The sequence below is a fragment of the Bufo gargarizans genome, chromosome 8 (assembly GCF_014858855.1).
Source record: "Bufo gargarizans isolate SCDJY-AF-19 chromosome 8, ASM1485885v1, whole genome shotgun sequence".
NCBI classification, from domain to species: Eukaryota; Metazoa; Chordata; class Amphibia; order Anura; family Bufonidae; genus Bufo; species Bufo gargarizans.
In genome coordinates this window covers 175,239,704-175,264,273 of record NC_058087.1, presented here as the reverse complement: position 1 = coordinate 175,264,273, position 24,570 = coordinate 175,239,704, and the positions used below count along the sequence as shown (strand labels likewise).

The 24,570-nt window shown below is 46.7% G+C and overlaps 1 protein-coding gene across 2 annotated transcripts in view; it reads left to right on the top strand.

Moving 5' to 3' along the window:
- USP31 (ubiquitin specific peptidase 31) overlaps positions 1–23,473 on the top strand; it is a 39,262-nt gene extending 15,789 nt beyond the window's left edge. The window contains exons 7-16 of one of the 2 annotated variants that reach the window (XM_044303402.1): positions 2,960–3,128; positions 4,157–4,268; positions 5,872–5,966; positions 6,966–7,043; positions 12,859–12,988; positions 13,145–13,264; positions 16,389–16,614; positions 17,327–17,485; positions 17,610–17,762; positions 19,536–23,473. In XM_044303402.1, coding sequence (XP_044159337.1) covers positions 2,960–3,128; positions 4,157–4,268; positions 5,872–5,966; positions 6,966–7,043; positions 12,859–12,988; positions 13,145–13,264; positions 16,389–16,614; positions 17,327–17,485; positions 17,610–17,762; positions 19,536–20,935 — 2,642 coding nt within the window. In that variant the 3' untranslated portion in view covers positions 20,936–23,473. The remainder of the gene's footprint in view (positions 1–2,959; positions 3,129–4,156; positions 4,269–5,871; positions 5,967–6,965; positions 7,044–12,858; positions 12,989–13,144; positions 13,265–16,388; positions 16,615–17,326; positions 17,486–17,609; positions 17,763–19,535) is intronic. The other variant, XM_044303403.1, reaches the window with a different exon arrangement.
- Positions 23,474–24,570: the final 1,097 nt, after the last annotated feature.

Genomic DNA, 24,570 nt, shown 5'->3' with positions numbered 1-24,570 from the left:
CGATAATCGGGAGAGTTACTAAGTGACTATGGAAATGTGGCTGGGGGCTAGTTATCTGGCAGATCGGGCAAGACTTACAAAACTCTTCCCCCTCTCTGAATATGCTGGGCCAGTAAAACCACTGTAGAATACGATCCTGAGTTTTCTGCAGCCCCGGGTGACCCCCGAGAACGTGTTGGTGGGCTAGTTCTAACACAAGCTTGCAATAAGCCTTGGGGACCACCAACTGTTCAATAGGCTCACCCCTTAGTTTGTTTACCTGATACAACATATCCTGATGGGCCACAAAACGGGGAAACACTGACTCTGCCCCAGGTTGTTGTGGTTTACCATCTACTATAAACAGTTTGCCAGGCGTGGGATAGGGTTGGGTCCCGACGTTGGGCGGTACCAAAATTATCCCCAGAGACGTTGATGTCTGCTAATTGAAGACCCGGCAGCAAGTCCTCCATGTCTCCCACCATCACATTTAGCGGGGTTGTCTCCCCCTTTTCCACTGAAGTGGTGGTCACCCTTACCGCTGGCCCTTCGGTCTCAGGTTCCAAGGGTTCTGGTCTCCCCCCTGAGCTTGACCACTCAGCTAGGGTTACCACTGTCTCATGGATATCAGTCACTCTCATAGCAGGCCACAGTGCCGGGATGTCTCTCCCTATTATGAGTTCATAATGTAAATTGGTGACGAAGGCCACCTCCTGGCCACCGTGGATAGACACCAGGGAGGTGGGATAGTCCTTTAAGTCTCCATGGATGCACACGACCCCGACTTTTCAGCCAGTATACTCGACAGGCTGCACCAGGGAAGCTCTTACCAGGGACACCAGACTCCCTGAGTCCAGCAGAGCTACCTCCAGAGTGTCTCCCACTTCCACCTGGCATAGGTGGCTATTGTCTATAGTCTCTGGGGTACCTGTTGCACACAGCTTCCTGGCATACTAGGAGTGGCGGTAGCCATAGTTAGTATCCATGGGTTCACCCTGATGGGGACAGTCGGCCCTTATGTGGGCAGGCTCCTGACACCGCCAGCAGACTATTGGAGCTAGGTCTGTAGGGGGTATATCCCGGGCGGGTTTTGCTGGCACCACTCACCGCGTCTGGGATGGAGATTTCTGGGGTTTGACTGCCCCCCCCCTGCAGAGTCCCGGTAGCCTCATAGCGCTCCACCAGGTCGACCATCTCAAGGGCATTACCAGGAGACACCTGGCCGATCTAGTGCTGGAGAGGGTACGGCAAAGCCCTCCAGAATACATCCGCCAACAGACGGTCAAGCATAGCAGTGGAACTCAGCATGTCAGGCTGCAGCCATTTTTGCAACTGGTGTAACAGATCATAATACTGAGGTCTCTCGGGTTCAGCCAGGTTAAACTCCCACTGATGCACCCGCTGGGCCCGGACCAACACATTTACCTCCAGTTTTGCCAGAATCTCACCCTTTAGGCCTCATGCACACGACAGTATTTTTTCACGGTCCGTAAAACTGAGTTCTGTTGTTCCGTGTCCGTTTCTTCTTCAGTGTGTCTTCCGACAACCTTGTGTGCCTCCGTGTTTTTTCACGGACCCATTGACTTGAATGGGTCCGCAAACTGTTGTCCGTCAAAAGAATAGGACAGGTCATATTTTTTTGACGGACAGGAAACACTGATCACGGACGCGGATGACGAACGGTGCATTTTCTGAGTTTTAAACGGACCCATTGAAAGTCAATGGGTCCGCAGAAAATCACGGAAAACGGAACAACGGACACGGATACACACGACGGTCGTGTGCATGAGGCCTTACTGTCGGGTAATTGGCCGCTTGATCGTCTGGTAAGTCGAAAAACACCTGCTGGGGTCCGGATGCCAGGAATGGAGCGAGGACCTCAGCCCACTGATCTTGGGGTAGTCTCTCCCTCATAGCCACCTTCTCGAACACCGCTAGATAGGTCTTGACGTCGTCCGAGGGGTCATCTTGGGGATCGCCGCATGGACCGTTTTTCAGGCATTGTGGACGCTCTGGGATACCGCTTGTAAAGCCATCACATGTTGCAATAGCAGCTGGGTGGTTTCCTGCTGCTGCTAATTAGCCTCCCGCTGTTGCAAGTTAGCCTCCTCGAGGGCTTTCATGACAGCTACCATCTTGTCGAGAGACACAGGTTGTAATCGTGCTGGTTTGATGTAAGACATACAACTGTGCCCGGAAAAACTAAAATATTTCGGCATGCACGCCAGCCTCACTGCTTCTGCCCGCATCCTACACCAATTGTGGGGTTTCGCTCTGGTAGACAGGATTAGCGGACGCAGTATAGAGGCAACAACAAGTTCTTTGGATAAAACAGTTCAGTGTTTTATTCACACTTTAGGCAAGTGACAAAACAAGCAGTCATATTCAAACAAAGTCACCTTGCGGTGTTGGTGGTAATAGACACCATGCGGCAATTCTGCCTCAGAGTCCTTGCTGATAGCAGCACCAACCTGTTTTCAAACCACACAAGTAGCAAGCCTTCTTCCAGACACAAGGCTTCCAGATCCCAACACAGAGACATGACTCCTGAGCCCAGCTGCCTATTTAAGGACAGCCAGGTGCTGCCAAAACCCGGTCCGATATTTGACCTCACCTGGCTGTAAATATATATTATTCTCTATCTATATCTCAACAACCCACAACAGGTTTACACTTTCAAATTTCTCTTTGCATGTCATAAAACATAATAAGATTGCAGAGCCCCTGTGCATGTTAGTAGCTATAAGGCAAGCTAGATCATGTGGTTTCCATCTCTGTATTGTGGTTATATGGTTAACCACAGACCAGAGGGGAGATGACGTCACAGTGGGTACAAAGGAAACCAGCGGCGGTGAATAGACAAGTTGTCTGACGACATTCTTTTATTTCTGATTCTGCAACTGGAGCCAAGTGTGGTGTGAAAAGGGCCTCGGTTGTTTGTCAGCTTGCTGCTATTCACAGTGCTTTTTTTCTGTCACAGGAGTCTGTGTGAACAATAACCAGAATTACATAAGGAATGGGATTGACCAGCATCGGTCTTCTCACTACTCTTCCGGCTCAACGCGGCTCTCCATGAATAGGTTTGGAATAGGAGATCGTATTGTAATCCTGGTGTGTAACAGGTCATACAGCGGGCAGCATGGCAAGAGGTAAGATGGGTCAATCCTAGAAGGCCTCTTTCACCCCACATTGTGTTTTCCATGAAAGGGCATCTGTCAGCAGATTTGTACCTATGAACCCAGCTGACCTGTTCCATGTGCACTTGGCAGCTGAAGGCATCTGTGTTGGTCCCATGTTCATATGTGCCCGCATTGCTGAGAAAAATGATGTTTTATTATATGCAAATGACTCTAGGAGCAACGGGGGCGTTATCATTACACCTAGAGGCTCTGCTCTCTCTGCAACTGATCAGCCCTCTGCACTTTGATAGACAGGACCAGTCAGTGGAAAACTCATTACATCTGTCCCTGACTTCTCCTCAATTCAATCAAATTGCAGAGGGCTCGGAAAGACCGGAGTCTCTAGGTGTAATGGTAACGCCCCGGTTGCTCCCAGAGGCTCATTTGCATATATTAAAATGTCATTTTTCTCAGCAGTCCGGGCACATATGAAAGTAATAGGAGGATCCGTTTGGCCTCACGCACACGACAGTATCTGTTTTCCGATCGGTAAATAGCTAATCCGCAAAACTTGGATCCCAATGTGTGCATGCTGCCATTTAAAAATAAAAACTCCAGTAGAAATGACCTATCCTTGTCTATTTTAGACATTTTCTATCTTTTAGCGGGCCGGTGGAACGGACAAACAAATGTGGGACAGCACACAGTGTTTTGTGCATCTTTTGTGGCCCCCTTGTAATGAATGGGTTTGCATCCGATCCGCAAAAAATGCAGACTGAAAATACGGTTGTGTGCATGAGGCCTAAACCGATCGCAGGCGGCAGTATATATTTCAATCTGTTTAACGGATCAGGGGGTATGGCAGGTTACGATATCCAAACCCCACCTCTTTTGCAATCTCTGCCAAAAAAAAATAAAAAAATTTTGTAACTGATCCAGTTTATCTAAAAATCTGTTTCTGGAAAGAACCATAATTGTAGTGTGAATGCGCCTGAACTGTTCTGTAGTCCAATATTACAGTGGTCTGATGCTTTATTATGTACTTTGGATTCCTATAGGTTCGGCCAGCCATTTGTACTACATTTAGAGAGGAACATCACATGGGACGTCCTGCAAAAAGAGATCTTGGAGAAAATGCAGTATTCCTTGCGGCCCTCAGCCTGTGTACAGGTGAGCCGTGTCCGTGTTTATACAACAGATTATTATTATTATTATTATTATTATTATTATTATTATTATTATTATTATTATTATTATTATTATTATTATTATTATTATTATTATTATTATTATTATTATTATTATTATTATTATTTTTTTTTTTAAAGGACATTAGCAAAAATGTCTTTCTGTCCAGAAACATCACCTCTCTTCCTATACGCTATGTTTGCTTTTGAAGCTCAGACCTAATTTAAAAAAATGCTACTGAGCTGCAGTACCACACATGACCTATGGGCAAGAGTAGTCCTTTTATTTACCACCATTCTTGCCCATAGGTTGCTTGTGGTACTGCAGCTGAATCCTATTTACTTCAATCGGTGTGAGCTGCAATACTACACCTGGTCTATGGATCCAGGATGAAAAATCAGCCCTTATTTTCTAACCTCCTGGCAGTCTACATTGACCATGGAGTATTCAGGTACCACCCCTGTTCACTAGATAATAGCCTCTCATTAAAGGGAATGTCTCCCATCAGTAAGTGGCATTTATCATGTAGAAAAGGTTAATACAAGGCACTTACTAAAATATTGCGATTGTCCATATTGCCTCCTTTGCAGGCTGGATTCATTTTTCCATCACATTATACACTGCTTGTTTCTGCAATCCAGTAGCGGTGGTCGTGCGTGTACACTATAGGAAAAAGTGCCAGCCTCTCTGGCGGTCGGGACCATGGGAGCACGCATTGGCAGGCATGCGCAGCAGTTCTTGTCCTGGCCACCTCGTATCTACATTGCAAAAAGAGCAGTATATAATGTGTTGGAAGAATCCAGCCAGCAAAGGAAGCAGTATGGACAATCTCAATACATTAGTAAGTGCCTTGTATTAAAGGGGTTGTCCAGGTTCAGAGCTGAACCCGGACATACCCTTATTTTCACCCCGGCAGCCCCCATGAGCCTAGCATCGGAGCATCTCATGCTCCGATACGCTCCCGTGCCCTGCGCTAGATCGCGCAGGGCACAGGCTCTTTTGTTTTTAATAACACACTGCCGGGCGGTAACTTCCCCCCAGCGGTGTGTTCGGTGACGTCACCGGCTCTGAGGGGCGGGCTTTAGCTCTGCCCTAGCCGTTTTACTGGCTAGGGCAGAGCCAAATCCCGCCTATCAGTGCCGGTGACGTCACCGGGGTTCCTGTCAGCCCCATGGAGAGCCCGGTACGTCACCGGAACTCAGAAAAATGCCTTTGCCCTGTGCAATTTAGCGCAGGGCAAAGGAGAGCATCGGAGCATGAACTGCTCCGATGCTCATGTGAGGGGGGCTGCCGGGGTGAAAATGGAGGTATGTCCAGGTTCAGCTCTGAACCTGGACAACCCCTTTAACTTTCTCTACATGATAAATGCCATTTGCTGAAGGTTTACGCTGTGTGCTGTTTTGGAACTTGTGTAGGGAGAGCAGTCTCTCCTCGCAACACCACATTACACATCATGACGTTTATTAGGGGATACAGTGCTAATAATTTTTTCATACTGTTGACTTGTCGTATTCGTCACGTTTGATGGTCGTGTTAACTAGGCGTTGACACCTCGTTTATGTTTTATGTATACTTTTAATGCCAGGTGTGTCCATTCAGCCTCCGGGTGGTTACAGCTGTCGGAATAACTTACCTCCTACCTCAGGAAGAAAAACCTCTGTGTCACCCCACAGTGGAAAGGTAAACCCTGACACCGATGCAGGAAAAGGTGTGTTTTTTTATAATAACCTGGGATGCAAGCAAGGAACAGAGCAAATGCCTGAAGCTGGCGCATTACTCTTTAGATGAGTTAGGGGCTTACACTTTCAGAAAGCTGCAGCAGTCGGGACAAGGTAGAACATTGTAATGCACACCCTGTCCTGATTCTGCTTCTCCAAATGGAAACGTCACTCTTTGAATTAAAGAAGACCCGTCCCCTCTCCTGGCATGTCTGTTAGTGAATAAGAAATGAGAATTCTGGAGCATCCTTTTTTTTTAAAGTAGACTCTTCAGAATTCTTTTTACATGGACAATACAAGTATTTACTAAAACAGACCTGTCGTGAGAGGGAACAGCTCTTTTTTATCTCTTTCAGTGTGGGAGATTTTCCATTTTTGTTTCTCTTCCTGCCTTCCCGGACCCATAACTTTTTTTTTTTTTTTTTTTTTTTTTGAATAGCGGTAAGAGGCCCCACATAGTTTTACGGGTTTTGTTTTTACAGATTTCCCTATGCAGTAAAATTGACTTGTTACCTCTATTCTGCGGGTCAGTATGATTACAATAGAACCAATTTTTATAGTCTTTCTTGCGTTTTAATACTGAAACAATCCATCTCCATATTCTGAGCTGTTTGATGGCTCATTTTTTGCATGGCAATCTTATTTTTATTGATGCAATTTTGGAGTGTTTGACGACCTTTTTATTAATTAAAAAAAATAAATTGGGGCAGGTGAAGCAACAAAAAAGCAAATCGGATATATGGATATATATATATATAATTTTTTTTTTTTTTTTTTTTTTCACTGTATGGGAAAGATGCATTTATTTTTAATAGTACAGGTGTTTTGGGACCTGACTGTGTAAATGGTCATATTTTATTTTTTTGAGAAATGGGTCTTGTCTCCTGTTTGCTCAGCTCTTGCTCTTCTGGGGAAATGTACGCTTGATTTGTCTATATGAAGTAATTCTGTTTGTTTTCAGGGCTCTCAAATCCTGTGGTATTGGCGGGGCTGCCCATGTAAAGCTTGTGGTGGAATGGGACAGAGAAACTAAAGAATAGTGAGTACAGATACACACTTCATGAAATCTTTAAGGGGGGTTTTCTCGGTAAAGAGACCCTTTCCATAAGCCCTGCTATCAGGGAAAACCAACACCATAGGTCGGGAGGCTCCCTGCTTTGGATCTCTGTTAAGCCTCATTCACACAGTCAGTGATTTTGAGCCAAAACCAGGTGCGGCTCTAAGCACAGAACAGGAGCAGATCTTTCCCTTATCTCTGTGGAGGCTCCACTCCTGGTTTTGGCTCACAATCACTGATGGAAGTCACTGAACAAAACACTAACGTGTGAACGAGGCTTTATCCGGAGTGCACTAACAAAGCGCAGCTCCAGCTCTAGGGGGCTTGGTCTTGCACCTTCTGAATCTGGACATGATGAGACTACCCCTCTGGAAATGAATACCTATGAATGTATAATATTTTTAGAATAATTTGGCTGGTGAATGTTGAATGCATATGATGGTGAAGAAATTATGTGGTATACTTTATTTTTTTCTGCAAACTACAGTATAGTAAATTTTTCAGAAATGGTTTCGACCATTGGGCACGAAACACAATATTAATAATTGCTAGAGATTCTTGTCCATGGCCTGTGGCTGGTATTGCAATTCGTATTTATATGGATGGGGTTGAACTGCAATACCAGTCTCTACCCAGAGTCAAGGGCGGCACTGTTTCTAAGCATATAAAAGACAACCCTTTTCCCCTAATTCTTCATTACCCTATTAAAGGGGTTGCCCAGGATTTTACGAGTGCAGGTTAGGCCATCGCTCTTTGGTCAGCAGTGGTCCAGCAAACTGCACCCCCGTCAATCCGCTGTTCTCCAGTGGCTCCGGTGCCGAAACTGCCCATCTCCGTCCATTGTGTACTGGAAGGGGCTGTGTAGTTCAGACACTGGAGCTGCTGCAGAAGAGCTGATCGGGGGGATGCAGGGTATCGGACCAGATAATGATGATCCATCCTGAGTAATTGTAAAATCCTGAACAACCACTTTAAAGAAGTTGCTTTTGTTATTCTCACAATTCCCTTGTGATTTTTGACGATTTGCGCGTAGAAGGGAGGTTAAATACTGATCATAGGGGCAGAGATTTTTCTGGCTTTTCCTATTAGTCATCCCATTGAAAAACACTTAAATTGTTCTCTCTGCAGCCTGTAATGGCTGATGGCAGGAAACCGTAGATTGCATTTAGCTGTGAAGCTGTTAAATAACAGGATATATAAGCGGTTAAATGTGGTGGTGATCCAGCCTGCTTCTCCCATTACATGTCACACTTGATGTCTTCAAGAAGCACACAAACTAATGGGCACTAATGGAGCAAATTAAAATTGAGCAGAATCGGGACCAGCTATTTGCAGACAGGATCGTCCTTGTCTTTGACGAGCTGTTTTGATAGCTCCGCCGGTGTAGGCTACACCTGTCTGGTTTTATTACGCTGCCTCTGAAGGATGTCTACTAACCTGTGATGTTTAAGCACAGCTCTGTAATTGCCTCAGTCACGAGCTCGTCTGAAGATACTCGAGGCCGGATCGACACCGCGAGGCGCTCGTCTGTTGCTTTAGACATATTTTTACTGGTACACATTACTTGGCCCAATCTGGGTGTCACAGTGAAGGCACTCGGACATGAATAAATAGAACCACACAAGGCTACTTACTGCCTGTATTCATAATTCTGCTGCCTGTTCTAGAATTACGCCACCTATCCTTCTGATGGATACACCCCTCACCGCTTTGCCGAGAAGCAGAGTCCGCCTTTTGCAGTGCGTGGTCCGAAGACACCTTCCACAGTGCAAATCGCCAGAGCAAGGTCTGTGCGGACAGTGAGCAAGCGTGGGACACTGGAAGAGTTCAGCTCTGCACTTTGCAGTGTTGTGAATTCAGCTGTAGACTATAATACATAGTGTAACCCAGGATCAGCATCAGCAGTTACTCAGATTTTTATGCAGGCCCATTGAGACCGCAGTCCCTGAGGGACTCGGTGCCCAGCCAACACTACGGCCACGCGTTGACAGTTTTTCCTCCCCAAAATCCGGGACACATCCACGGCAAAATCTGCATGTAAGACGTGTGGCTTTTTCGCTGAGCGTGAAATATTTGAAGCTGACATTTTAAAATCCACACCCTAGGTCAGATTACACTGCAAATTTTTTTTTTTTTGCCCTGTTTGGATGAGATTTAATAAAATCTCATCCTCTTTGCTGCTGCTATAATACACTGAATTTTCCAAACGCATTTCCATGGAGAAAAGTTTGCAGCATATTCACTACGTGTGAACATACCCATATATTTTTTGCAAATGTCATGCAATAATTCTCACCAAACCAGTCCCGAGCTGCTCCAGTGTTAACACTTGTTCCTGACCAGTCTCTGTTCTCGAGGATCCAGCGTGGACTGCTAATAAGATCACCCCTGTGACCAGCGTGTGGACGCAGCCGTCATGTGTCGTAACCTGGTGAACAGAACCCGGCAGGGGTACGGATAAGGTGAGTATTACTCCTTTTGGTTTTTGGAACACTGTACTCACATGATGTGATGGGAGCACAGTACTGGAACTCGCAGCATCATACATCGCCATGAGATCGGATCAGCAAAGCCGAGATTAGTCCAGGAAATGTGGGCATCACGCGGGACTTATTTCACGGACTGAACACAGTTGTTTGAAACCGGCCTAAGGAAAAGGGTGCAACCTCATACGGGTTGTCCAGGTTTCTAGTTTTCCAACTGGAATCCGCCTTTAGATTGTAGACAACACCACGATCTATGTGAAGCCGGATTTAACCATTGAGTGACCACCGTTTATTCTCCTAAGTAGAGATTCATTGTTAAACAGCTAAATGTCACCTCTGCTTAAAGAGGACCTTTCACCTCTCCTGACGTGTCTGTTTTAATGGCTCCATGCGTTCCCCATGTAATAACAATTCTGGAGCATCTATTCTTATGGCTCTATGTTTTGCCGTTCATTTATTTTTTTTCTACTAGAAGTTATGAATTAATTGCTAGCAGTCTGCAGTAAGGGTGCAGAGGGGAGGTAACCAGTTGGGGGGTGTGTCCCTGCACAGACTCGCACTATCCAATCGGTGTTGCCGTGTCAGACTGTGCAGGTACACCCACCCAGCTGGTTACCACCCCTCTGTACCCTTACTGCAGACTGCTAGCAATTCTTTCACAACTTCTAGTAGAAATAGAGCCATAGGAATAGATGCTCCAGAATGGTTATTACATGGGGAATGCATGGAGCTATTAAAACAGGCATGTCAGGAGCGGGGACAGGTCCTCTTTTTAAATGAGTGCAGAGTGCTTACCTAAATGATGTCACGTTGCAGGCACCAGAATGGAGCGCCAGCATGACACACAAGGAAACGTTTAGGCTCCAAGAGAGTGCGGCTTGACAGCTCTCAGCAAGAATCGGCCTCCCACCTCCTCCTTATCCCTCCTCATTTACAGCATTACCCTGAGTAATAACATGCTTGCGGGAAATCGCATCTCATCAGCTGTAATCCCTTTCCCTAAGAACCAGTTTTGAGCACTGACAATTTCCTGGCGTTTGCTTTTTCAGATGTTACGCGTGACTGCGGCAAGCAAGCTTCGGCTGCAGTGTTTTCCCCCTATTGCGTGTGTTCTTGCAGACAGCGTGTGAAATCCTGTCGCTTAACGCACGTAACCACTGAGCCACAACTTCTGTATATTTAGCTGCTTAGTTCTCAGGGGGGTGTCGGGAGAATTTTCAGACTTTTGACGTGCTCAAATAAATAAAATCTGGGTTCTAAAATAAATGAATCCTACTATACCCCCGCATGCATCACCCTCATACGCTCATCAGCGCCATTCATGCTGCTTTGCATCAAAGTGCAACATTTTGTGAAAAATGCACGCAAAATGAAGTGTGACAATACCTCTCAATGGCCTTTCAGTGGATTAGAAGTGCACACTGCATGTTTTTGGGTTTTAGCTGACTGCCCAAGTGGTAAGGCTGTCGATTGTCAGGTTCCCTTGCTGCCGGGGAGAAGTCAGAAGCGGTTTTCACCACATAGCCAGCGCTGCGTATGAGACAGGAGCTGTGGTATTGCCACTGCATCTCTTGTTCCCAGTGTTCATGTGACTGGTCATGTGATCGCTAGGATGACGGTATAAGGAGGCCGCTGCTGGATCCAGTCAGACACAGAGCAGCCCTAATAGTGACACCGCACATTGTAGCTGGACAGGTTGTAACAGGGACTGCTATAAAGCCTCAGCTAGTAAACAAGTACCGTACCTGAAATTGGATGTGGAATATTGCGGTAGACAATAATGAATTCATACAAGTCTATAATAACTGTGTATTACCAGAAGTAAAAATATATAAAATGTAAAATGGCAAATTTTTTGCTAATTATTTCAAGCTATAAGCCCAAAAATTCTAAAAAGCGTAAGTTATGTAATAAAAAAATAAGAACGGAAACCTGCATTGTTCGTTAAAGGGCATCTGTCAGCAGATTTGTGCCCATGAAACTGGCCGACCTGTTACATGTGCACTTGGCACATGAAGTCATCTGTGTCGGTCCCATCTTCATATGTGTCCACGATGCTGAGAAAAATGATGTTTTAATACATGAAAAAGAGCACCGGGGGCGTTGCCATTACATCCAGAGGAGAGATCATCAGTTTAAACAAAGTGCAGAACCCCTTTAAAGGAGTGTTCCTACCAAATTCATTGATATTTCATCCAGAGGTGATCAGTGTTTAATTGGCTGGGACCCCCCCCCCCACCAATCAATAGATTGAGCACCGTAGTCGTACATGCACATTTCCACTTCATTACAACTCTTTTCAGTTTATACATTTGCTTTGCATTTCATGCCCTTTCCTACTTTTGAGCTCTTCATATGTTCCTGAATGGGATGACGTACATGAAGTCCAAAAAATCGGAGCCCTCGTGATCGCTACTCCACGGGACATGCCATGAATGTCTAATAGATGCAGGAATGGGCTTTCCCATCCTGCCTGATGGTCTGTCTGCTTCAGATTCCAGGCAGAGTATGAATGGGACAATCTCCATTATCTCTTTTGGGACTTATGGCCATGCATGTCCTCTTCTCAAATCATTTTTTTATCTGAATGCGGTGTCTGACAATTGCCTCACCAGGTGGAATGGGGGTGGGGAGGCCCCTTTCGTTGGAGATAGATGCAGGTCTCCTGGAACCCACACATATCAGAAATTTTTGGTATATCACTTTTAAATGGACTGTCCTGCCCCCTCTCTCCTGCCCGATCTGACATCAAATGTGGAGAGACAGTACTGCCCAGTGCCTAGGAAGTATTGTGCATGTGCCCATTTTAATCAATAGGGCACGTGCATCACTATGTCGGATGCCGAATGTCCCGTTGGCATCCCATCTCCCCTCGCTGGCCTGTAGCAGCATCTCTCCATTCCAGCATCAGATCGGTCAGGAGAGAGGGGCTGGAGAAGCCCTTCTGCGATCACTTCTGCATGGGTTTTGTATGTTCTCACCATGTTTGGCAATGAGAAACAAATATTGGTTTGCGTTTCACAATGGGAGTTCCTTGCTGTATGCGCATGTAATCACTGGGTCGGTCTGTCCTTTTAACATGTCGGACTAATAACTATGGCAGCAATTAAAAGTCGTGAAAGGTGCACTTGTAATGTAAACTGCCAGCCTCACCCAATATACATGTGAACGGTATGAGCAGCTAAGCTGTACGATTAGGTTCGCTCTTCCCATTTTATTGCTCTCGCTTTAGAGAAACCTCATATAGATGACTGATGGACAATAATTACTTTTAAACGATGGTCTCATCCGCCCTGTGCTCTATTTTGCAGCCTTTTCGGGAACACAGAAGAGGAATATGTCCCTGACTCTGAGAGCGTCCGCCTGCAGCGGGAGCTGCACCATCAGCCGCAGTGCTGCAGCCTCTCCCAGTGTTTCCAGCTGTATACCAAAGAGGAGCAGGTTAGTGGAGAGCCTATGGCGCCGTAAGGGCCAGTCTGTGTGACGTGACCTCTCATTTCAGTAATTTGTTTTCCTGTTGAATACTTGCCGCCTGTGCTGTATATTTTATGCTTCTCAAATCCATCTGCCTGACCCGCTTGTGCCGCCTATTTGCAGCTGGCTCCCGGCAATGCCTGGCGCTGCCCTCACTGTAAACAGCTGCAACAGGGCAGCATTAAACTCAGCCTGTGGACCCTGCCTGATGTGCTTATACTACACCTGAAAAGATTTCGACAGGTAAGAGGGCGTCCACTCAGCAAAGTGTAACTATCGGTCGCTGTAACCATTAGCTGCTTATGTTGAAAGCTTTACTAACTTACTGACCACAGATCCGATGTAGAGACTCCGGACACTCCTGCGCCAAATGCATGGAACTCAGTCCTAAAATCCAGTTTGAGGCCTGTAGTTCTTTAAAGGGGTATTCCGGTATAAACGCCTGCTGAATGTATGGGGTTCAAAGAAAAAATTCTCAATATATATAGTAAAGGTGTTTTTCCGAGACTTTAATACTGATGCCCCTATCTCCTGAATAGGTTATCATCAGTATTGCACCGGGACCCCCGGCGATCAGCTGTTTGAGAAGGCACCGGCGCTCACAGTAGCTCCATAGCCTTCTCTCAGCTTTTCCTAGGCCCAGTGATGAGACGTTCATCGGTCATGTAGCCTACGCGCCGCTCAGCCCCATAGACGTTAATGGTGCTGAGCGCTGTACTTGGTAAGCTGCGAGAAGGTTGCGGCGCTCACAGGTTTGCTGTTGCCGCCTTCTCAAACAGCTGATTGTCGGGGGTCCCGGGTGTCAGACCCCCACCAATCAGATACTGATGACTAGTGTTGAGCGAACTTCTGTTTTAAGTTCGGCGTCTAAAGTTCGGCTTCCGGTTAGCGGAGAATCCCGATATGGATTCCGAATTCCGTTGTGGTCCGTGGTAGCGGAATCAATAATCGGCCATTATTGATTCCGCTACCACGGACCACAACGGTATTCGGAATCCATATCGGGATTCTCCGCTAACCAGAAGCCGAACTTTAGACGCCGAACTTAAAACAGAAGTTCGCTCAACACTACTGATGACCTATCCAAAGTATTAAAGTCATGAAAAACCATTTTAAATCTTCAGTAGTTTCCCACATAATCACTCACCCCTTACTTCCCCAAAATGTGATGTTTTTAACTCGCTGCATCGGGTTTACCATCTGTAGTCCAGCTTCAGCTTGGTGGTTGAGCTCAGTTCCATCACACTAGGAGTTATAGGAAGATGCAACTGTTTGCTCATGTGAGGAAGCTCATCATGAGGTGCACATGAGGACATAGGTGGCGAAATACAGGGGCAAGAGAATAGTCTGGAATAGATGGCCGCAATGCATGATTGGAATTAGTCTGCTACCCACATAGGTTGCTGACTCTTCCTGCACAGAGAAGGAGGGACCCAACAATGTGACGAGAGGTACTTATACATTTAGGATATAGTATTAGTGTTGTGCTGTGTGTAACGACCCTGGAGACTTCTCACCCAAATGCCGGAATACCTCTTTTAAGACTGACTTTAAAATGGATTATACAGCTGCTATACGTTGTCCTGTTGGCAATATTATGATGCTTCTGTATGATATTTTATGGCATATGGATGTCATAAAGGGGGACTGGTTTCCTACAAAGTGTTACCCTTGCTGTACCATTCTCAGCCTGGCCGCTCATTACATGGTTGCACATTCATTTGAAAACTTTCCCTGGTTATGTGAGCTGATCCAACGGCTGTGAACTTGCTATATGAGCTGTATTTTAGTAAAGGGGTTTTCCTGGAGTTCAGTACTGATGGCCTATCCTCAGCATAGGCCATCAGTGTCTGACTTTTGCACCTCTGCCAATGAGGCCACGGTACTCCAGTCAGCGCTGCATCCTTCTCCCAGAATTTCAAGACCAGCGCCGTACATTGTATAGCGGCTGTGCTTGGTATTTTGTGCCCAGTGACCTCTGAGGAAGCAGGTTTTTTTGTTTTCTGGAGGCCCCTGAGGAAGCTGTTTTTTCCAGCTGTACACATGGGGGAGAATGTGTGCTCACTAGATCCTGGACGCCTATTGCTGTATTGTTACTTCATGTTTATCATTGGATGTCACGTTTAGATTTTTGTATGGATTAGCTCATTCTAATGTGTCCAGGTCTTCATGACTGTCCTTATTTTCGACTAGTTCGCACACATTTATGGGAGGACATATACAGGTCCTATATAAGGTTTCTCTTATTATATAGAGTATTTTAATGTTGTGCTTAATAAGAATCCATTTACATTTTAATTAGGATTGGATGTACGCTCTGTTTCTATAGTATTTCTGGTATTTGTTGTACTACATGGCGTTGGAGCCCAGGCCCATTCACTTAATGGGACTGAGCTACACATACGCCTGGTGACCAATGAACGTGACATCACTGGCCTCTTTGAACAGCTGATTGACAGGGGGGCAGGAGGCGGGTTCGAGTCAGGCCCCGACCAAGCAGATATTGATAGCTTATGCTTAGGATTGGCCATTAATATTGAACTCCCTAAAGCAGGCATGTCCAAACTGCGGCCCTCCAGCTGTTGCAAAACTACAACTCCCAGCATGCCTGGATAGCTTACAGCTATTAGGGCATGCTGGGAGTTAGTTTTGCAACAGCTGGAGGGCCGCAGTTTGGACATGCCTGCCCTAAAGAACCCCTTTAAACTTGAAGGGGCTCTCCGGCCATTTCACCTAATTAGTAATTATAACCTATGTACTCACTCGTCCCCCGATGCCACCGTCTCTGCTGTGCTTGCACACGCTGCAGGCTCTTCTGCCCGGGTCCCAGAGCATGCACTTTTGCCTGTCCAGCTTCATTTACTACAATGCAGCTGAACAGGAAAAGGGGCCACAGCGAATGTGAGACGGTGGAATTGGGGGCCTTTTAAGAACTATGTAAAAGAGATTTCCTTCCAGAGGTTAGCTACAACTACGGATTTGGTGAAATAGGAACCCCTTTAAATAAGACACATCTGTAAATACTTGTATTTTCCTTGATAAAGCGAATAGTCAATTGACAACTGGGCAGCTGTCCAATCAGTGCTGACTGTAGGGACCCATCCCTTTTACACAGGGAATGGTAACGCCCAGTTGTCATTTTATTCACATTTCTGTGAGGAATAACAGAGGGACGGCACAACGCAGAGATCTAAGATGAGATGCTTCAGAACTGCTTTATTATGGGGAATATTAATATTTAATAAAAAAAAAACAGACCTGTCAGGAGAGGTCCTGTCATCTAGGGTAAAAACACTTAGATTACTAACACTAACCTGGAACGTAGTCGTTGGCGTCGTCCTGTCTCTAACATGTTCTGTCTGCGCAGGATGGGGATCGAAGGGTGAAGCTGCAGAACATAGTCCGCTTCCCATTAGTAGGATTGGATATGACACCCCACGTGGTCAAGCGCAGTCAAAGCTCTTGGAGCCTCCCGTCACACTGGTCACCGTGGAGACGTCCTTACGGCCTGGGGCGTGACCCTGAGGACTTCATATATGACCTTTATGCTGTGTGCAACCACCATGGGACCATGCAGGGAGGGCACTATACAGGTATGATGGGGGGCAAAATCCATGTGCAAGTGCTGCTTTCGATTTTACAGGAGCCATGACTTAAACTGAGGCTCTCATGGGTTTCCCTCATCTGCTACTGCACTGGAAACCTGACAGGATGCAAATAGTCTTAAAGGGGTTATCCAAGACCTGTAATAGGTTAGCATTATAGCTCTTGGATAACCCCTCTAGGGCTATTCCAGTTTAACAAAAGCTATCCCCCATCCACAGGATAGTGGATAACTTTTAGATTGGTGGGGATCCTAATGCTGGGACCCCCACCGCTCACAAAAACAGGGGCCCCGTGCTCTCTGGAGTCCCCTAGAAATGGACGGAGTAACAGTACACAGCTCGCCTATCTTCGGCGCTCCCATATAAATGAATGGAACTGTGGCACACATTTCTGACCAGCCTCTCCATCCGTTTCTGGGGGCTCCCTGGGGTACAGGTTCTTCTGACTGGTGGAGGTCCCTGCAGTAGGACCCCCACTGTTCTAATACTTATCCCCTATGCTGTGGATAGGGGATAGCTTTCTCTAACCAGAATGCCCCTTTTGGTGTTGATTGTATGTTGCCTTTGAGTGCATAGAATTGAGTATCTACCCCCCCCCCGCCTTTATATTGAATGGAGCACATGTCATTAATGATCTGTCCTGCTTGGGAACTGTTAAAGAAGTCCGACTCTTGGTGTAACCAGCATGTCTGTGTCTCAGCATACTGTAAGAACTCTGTGGACGGCATGTGGTACTGCTTCGATGACAGTGAAGTACAGGCCCTCGCAGAGGATGAAGTGTGTAAACCAACCGCCTACATCCTCTTCTACCAGCGCAGAGCGGCTGTGCCATCCTGGTCGGCGAACAGTTCTGTGGCAGGTATGTTTTCTTACAGCTTTCATTTCATGGATGCTTTCATTTACTCACTGGAAAGCATACCGGACTGTCGTTACGTTATGGGTTCAAGCACATCCTCGAAAATCTCTATTCTTGTACGTTGCAGGTTCCACAAGCTCCTCACTATGTGATCACTGGATCTCTAGATTACCCGGCAGCCGACAGCCCAGTATTGCATCAGCGGCCTCTTCTAGGAGAACATCTCTGGCATCACTGGCGGAGTCTGTGGAACTGACGGGGGAGAAGAGTGAGGACGATGGTGAGACATAACTCTCTACTATAATATCTTTTTAACGGTAAACTGGTTCAATGTTGATGATTTGGCAGCACGGTGGCTCAGTGGTTAGCGCTGGTGCCTTGCAGCAGTGGCGTCCTGGGTTTGAATCCGATCGGGGACAACATCTGCATGGAGTTTGTATGTTCTCCCCGTGTTTGCGTGGATTTACGCCAGGTGCTCCTGTTTTCTCCTACACTCAACACAAAAAATATACAGATTGGCAAATTAGCTTTCTATAAAATTGACCCTAGGGTGCACTGGGGATCGAGCAGCTATATGGCAGCCACTGACTTCCCAGGCCACACATCTATCCCAGTGCTTTGAGTAAGGGCCCATGAACATGTGCCGGCCGTGGCCATATTGCAGCCCGCAAACAGCGGGTCCGCACTATATGGGCACCAGCCGTGTGCGCACTGTATCACGGATGCGGAACCATTCATTTAAGTGGTTCCGCAATTTGGAATATATGGAGCAGAAGGCCACGAAAGCACTATAGTGCACTTCCGTGGCACTTCAGTCCATGCCTTCTCACTGCAAAAAAATAGAACATGCTTTTTTTTTTTTCCTCCTCTGCAGTGATGACTGGTTATGGACCAATTCAAGTTGAATGGGTCTGCATTTGTCAAGGCAGGCCACACAAGGGGTGCCCGTGCATTGGGGACTGCAATTTGTGGTCCCCAATCCACGGCAGGGGCGGCACACGTTTGTGCGCACGAGCCCTAACTGTGAGAAAAGCGCATTACAAATGTTTGTCATTGTCATGGTTGTCTGGAAGTAATTATCACATTTGTTTTCTGACAAATTTTTGATCACAGCCAATATGATTGTGGATTTCAGGCTGCTGTAATACAGACACCTTTTTAGCAGTTGCAGTGACTGGACCTCCCCCATTTCTACTTAAAGGGAGTCTGTCAGCAGTTTTGAGCCCTCCAAACTTCTGTCAACACTATAAATGTGACTGGACGTGCAGCGCAGGCATCCTCAAACTGCAGCCCTCTGGCTGTTGCAAAACTACAACTCCCAGCATGCCCGAACAGCCTACAGGTATCAGCCTACAGCAGGGTATTGTGGGAGTTGTAGTTTTACAACAGCTGGAGGGCTGCAGTTTGAGAGTGCCTGATCTAGAGTAACCGCCAAGCAGATTACATGGCAATAAATTGATGTTTCATCCCAGAAGACCACAATTGTCCAAGAGACGGACCTTTCACGTTCAGTGCCCTGAACCCGTTCAAGCCCCTCCGCTCTAAGTGACAGCTAGGAGACCGCTATAGCTCACACTCAGAATGGAGGGCAGTGAAGCATTTAATTATAGAGAGCCCTGGACATTGAACATGAAGACCTCCTGTTGGACACTTGGGGTCTTGCTGCCAGAATTTGCATGACCATCACTGTAGGTGTTTTTGCATTGCTCCTCCTTGCGGTCAGCAGTTTTCATGCTGACAGACTCTATCTGGTTCAGTAGAACTGTGCAAGGTGCAATGGTTTGATCACACTTTGTGAATACATCCCAGTACAGATAATAGACTATGGCCTAAAGCTCCATGGATTGTTCCCCCAGTTTTCTCTCTCCCAGTTGGCAAATCTGCTCAGTTTTACTGTAATGGAAAACAAAACTTCTTTGCCATTTGGAAGACTTGACAGCCAGAGACTCTCCCTATGTAAACGGATTTAGTGGTCATATTTCTAACCAATACCTTTAATTTGCTGACTTGTATTTTACATGCCTGGGCTTTTAATGTATTTTTCATCCATTAGGTGGCTTCTCTTCCCGGCCGTTTGTCCGCAGCGTCCAGCGCCAGAGCTCCGGTCGAGCCTCTATCACCAGTCCTCTTGTCTCCAATGAGAATGGATTTAGACCATCTTGGTCACTTGCAGCGAAACTCCACCTGCGCGCAGCCACATCCTGCCGGCACCCCTCAGACTCTCCCATACACGGGTCTTCCCTCAGCAAGATCGGCGAGGCCGATGACCACGTATCAACATCCTGTTTTGGAAGCCTTCGCAATCTATCTGGCAGTTTTCATGATCATCTTGAAGGGGTACGACGTGAGCATCGCGCAGCATCCCGGGCCCCGTTGGCAGTAGCCGAATGTGGTGCTCAGAAAGATCAGGTGGTTAAGAAAACTGGAACCTCAGAGCCACCAGTCAAGACTGCGGCAGAGCTGGTTAGTAGTAACCCGTTGGATCCTATAGATAACAATAACCACATCGCCTTTGTCGATCAAAGTGATTCTGTGAGTTCGTCCCCTGTCCGCGAGTCTCCACAGAGCGAGGAAGTACAGACTAAGAAGCCTGTGACCAGTAAAGCTCCAGCTGTGACTGAAAAGGCAACACGAACCCCAGAGAAAGAGAGTAAGAAGACCATGACCGCTTCACCTAGCAGTAGTGGAAAACCTGTCTCCAAGACCAAGAGGAGTGAAGTCAAAACTCCTACACGTCGTTCATCTACACAGCAGAAGAAAGACACCGGGAAACCACAGGAAGCCTCCACTCCTGTGTCTCAGCCGAGGCTCAAATCCTCAAGTTCTGCACATGGAAACACCTCATCTCCAGCACCTAAGAAACCCGCTCCTTCGTCTAGAACCTCCTCTATATCCAGTTCGTCTAGTAAGCATAGAGCACCTGAAAAGACTCTTAGCAGGGAGGGATCTAAAATAAGCCTGGGCTCAGACAAAGCCTGTGCTACCAAACCCGGTAGCGCCTCCCGTGCTGCAAATACCAAGAGCAACGGCACTCCAGCAGATAGTTGTACTGTACGAAGTTCCTCCATGGCTAGCCTCCGCACACCTCAGACCGCAGCTCGGTCCAGTCTCAAGCGGGACAGCAAGTCAGAAGATAAGGGACTGAGCTTCTTTAAGTCTGCCCTGAGGCAGAAGGAGAACAGACGGTCAGCAGACTTGGGCAAGACCAGCCTGTTGTCTAAGAAACCAACAGGAACCAAGGGTGTAGGTCAAGAGAAGCAAGAGTCTGTGCCATCCTCCCCAACGGCCGAGGTGGCCCCGAGTCCCAAAAAGCATTCTGCCTTACCTCAGAACAAAACCAAGTCTTCCCCTGATGAAAGACAAGCCCAGTCATCTCCTGGTGGGAAAAAGACTGCTGACAAGTACCTTAAAAAATTCCCATCTTCGTCAAAGCCATTGCCTAAAGCTCAGTGACCCAGGGTGCAGGGGCAGCTGTGCCACAAGTCCCGACTGCAGATCCATGCAGGAGAAGCTGTCCCTGCCTACGCCGTTGGGAATGTATGCACTTTTTTTTTTTTTAATAACTTTAGTGGAGTTGAGGGTCTTGTCCTTGTATTCTCCCAGCATTGCTTGCGCATGGAAGTTGACTTTTGTGGTGTTAAACCTGCTGGTGGAGTAAGCCATGCCCTACCAGCCAAATGACTTTTAATTACTCAGCCCCAGTCCTGCTGAACCTTGCCCGCTTTGTCCTAATTCTCCAGGGAAGAGGAGGAATTATGTTTTTTGTTTTTTTTCCTCTTCTGCTAACAGAATGCTGCTTTTTATTCTTCTTATCTTCCTTACCAAAGCTCGGCTGTGACTCTAGCACAGAGGACAGTAGGAGGAAGGTTGGGTGACTTTTTACATTAAGGGGCGGGGAGCTCTAATCTTGGTAGACCCTTGTTCATACACCATTGAAGTTATCTGGAGCACTCTTCGAAGCTTCATGGTGTTCTCCATTACGTCATTATATCACCTATAGTGCGGCATATAGGACCTGTTGTGTTGATGTGGCTGCTCCCACTCATGCATAATCACTTGATATCATAACGGTTAACATAGAGATTAAGCTAACCAATGCCCGGTCAGTTGGTAGACTGCCACTGCTGGTTGCCTTGGTTCATACATACCCTTCCCCCATTGTGGCGGAGTTTTTTTTTTTTTTTTGGGGAAATCCTATCATCCTTGTCGATAGTGTAGCGTTTTGCGCGCTCTCATGTCATATCTCCACTCTATGCAGTACTATTGCACTGTATACTCACCACTATTCGATATAAAGCGCCGGAAAGCAAAGGGGGTTAAAACTGTAACTCCTGGCCGCCATTCCATGCACTTGATGTTTGTGAGCTTCGAGGCCGCTTCCTAGTTACCGCCCTGCAAGACTGAGGTCTATTCCACGCGGAGCAGTCCCTGCATTAGGTGCTTTGGTCATGCTGTGACGTGCGCCCTACGGTTTCATGTTTTCCTAGCTGATGACCTGGCTCCACACATGTCTTTCTCTCTCCGGCACCACCCCAGTGTTTAACCCCCTTCTTTGACCTCAGGAAGGATTTGTAATATCCCAGGGCAGCTTTTGTAGCAGTATTCGGAGATTGCAGGCAAAGAACGGAGAAGACCATTCGTCGGAGAGGAAGGTTTTCTTATACATTTCCTGTACAGCAAATGACATTCCAAAAGGTTGGCTTTTTGTTTTCTTTTTCCTAACGGCAGACCGCCATATCTGCCACTTCTGGTTTGCCAATCACATGGTGCTGCCCCCTATTAGTATAGCTGTGAAGTACAATACAGTAAAACACTAAAATTCCCTTTTAGATCAAGTGAACACAACGTGAATTGTTTTTATTAGTTTACATTTTTATATTTTCTCCTTTTCATTGCTGCTTGGGTAAAAAAGGAGAGTGGATCTGTGTCTTTTTTTCCCCTCCTTTTTTGTAGCACAGGCTGGCATACGACTGGACGAACGGCTGGACCTCTCCCTAGTCTTCTGTCCCTTTGCTCAAGCACTTATTTTTTTTGCATGGCAGTGTTTGAATGTGCACGCACTCGTAACCTATGCAAACTAATAACTGTAATTTACTCGGTGCTCTCACCTCCGACATATCTTGTGGTGTGTGTTGTGTTACTGACATGTCGTGACGGTCACAGGATGACAGCTTTCTGTTCTTTTTTAGTTTTTTTATTACTTTGTATCCCTTGCATCTGCTCTCAGTATCTTACTGCAGCCATCGTTGACCTAAGGTTATCATCTTTTATGCTTTTTTGTATTCACCTGCTGGACCGATGACTGCTCCTAGTCCGGTTGGCATGTTGGGTGGCGGAGTTCACAGCCACCTGCCTTTTGGGAAGATGAGGCCCTGAGCTCTTAGACCAGGCATGCTCAACCTGCGGCCCTCCAGCTGTTGTAAAACTACAACGCCCAAAATGCCCTTATGTAGGCTGATGGCCGTTCGGGGATGCTGGGAGTTGTAGTTTTGCAACAGCTGGAGGGCTGCAGGTTGAGCATGCCTGCCTTTAGGCGGTCAGTTCTTATCCTGACTTGGAGGGATGCAACTTTTTTTCACTCACATTTTGGAATTTCATGGTCTGTCAGATGAAGTTACAGGAAGGCAGCTGTTTCTACCCTCCCCGTAGAGGAGCTTGACCCACTCAGCTTGGAGATCAGCGTGTGCCTAGTGGTCCTACCGCCAACCAACTTCTAGGTGAGAATAGCTTCATATGAATGGCCCATGGAAGTCTAACAGCCCCCATTTGCCGCTGTCCAGGGTATAGGTAAGCGGCTCTGCTTCAGCTCCTCACCATTTTTAAGATCTCTGTTTGCTGTCAGTAAACTGGGAACATTTTTGTCCACATTCAAAGGCTGAGAAGAGCATTCTGATACCTAAGTGGTGCGCCTGCACCTATTGTGCATGACAAGCTTACACCCCTTAGATATGAACAGTGCTTCCGTTCACTGATGGCAAGCTGAGATCTTGAAATGACATCTTTATATGACCCCTTTATAAAGGAAGTCCAAATAAATGTTTTAGGGCAACCCTGGAACAATGATCAGTTAAAGGGGTGTTCCAGTTAGATTGTTATCCCCTATCCTAAGACTAGGGGAGATAACTATTAGATTGGAAGGTGTCTTACCGCTGGGACCCCCACTGATCATGTGAACGTGGGCCCTGTACCCACTGAAATGAACGGAACGGCCAGTTGCACATGTGTGTGGCTACTTAATTAATTTCTATGGGAATTTCAGAGAGCAGAATACAGCGCACTCTGTGTCCTGAATTTCCATAGAAATTAATGGAGCGGCCGCTCCGTTTATTTCAGGGGATACGGGGGCCCCATTCTCGTGATCGGTGCCAGTGGGGGTTCCAGCAATCTAATAGTTATCTCTTATCCTGTGAATGGGGATAACTTAATCTAACACCTTTTAAGGCTACTTTCCACCATAGAACAGCCTGCCGAAGTTCTCTGGATCCGGCATTGCTGGATACTGCCGCCTGCCCACCGGACCCCATTGATTATAATGGAGTCCTGCAGAGATCTGGCTGCTACGCGGCAAATATGCTGGAAATCAGCTGGACAAAAACCACTGCCCGCAGCGTTTTTGTCTGGTCCATTCCTCGCATTCTCAGCCGGAACAGCCAGACGCAGGTGTGAAACTAACCAAAATGGGTGTAAAAGTGCAGTAATTTTACGCCATGAACATATCCGCCTCCAAATATACAGGCGGAGTTGCGGTGGAATAACTGCTGATTTTGCTTTTTGCATTGCAAAGTGTTAAATCCGTGGCACGTCCACATCCGATTCCGCATGTGGATTTTGTCCGTGCTGTGAAATTACGCCACATGTGAATCCAGCCTCAAGGAGAAGCTTCTTTGTTTCTCCCCATCTTGGTTTGATTGTCTTCTTTTTAGCCTAAAAGGCTGGAGAAGCCCTGAGCCGCCGAATGCAAACTTTATGCAAATGAGGAACAATCTGCAAAAAAAAAATATATGGAAAATCTTGTACACTAAAGAGCGGACTGCAAAGGTTAGAGAGTCGCCTGCTCCGCTAAATGTTATGCAGCCCGATTTGCATAG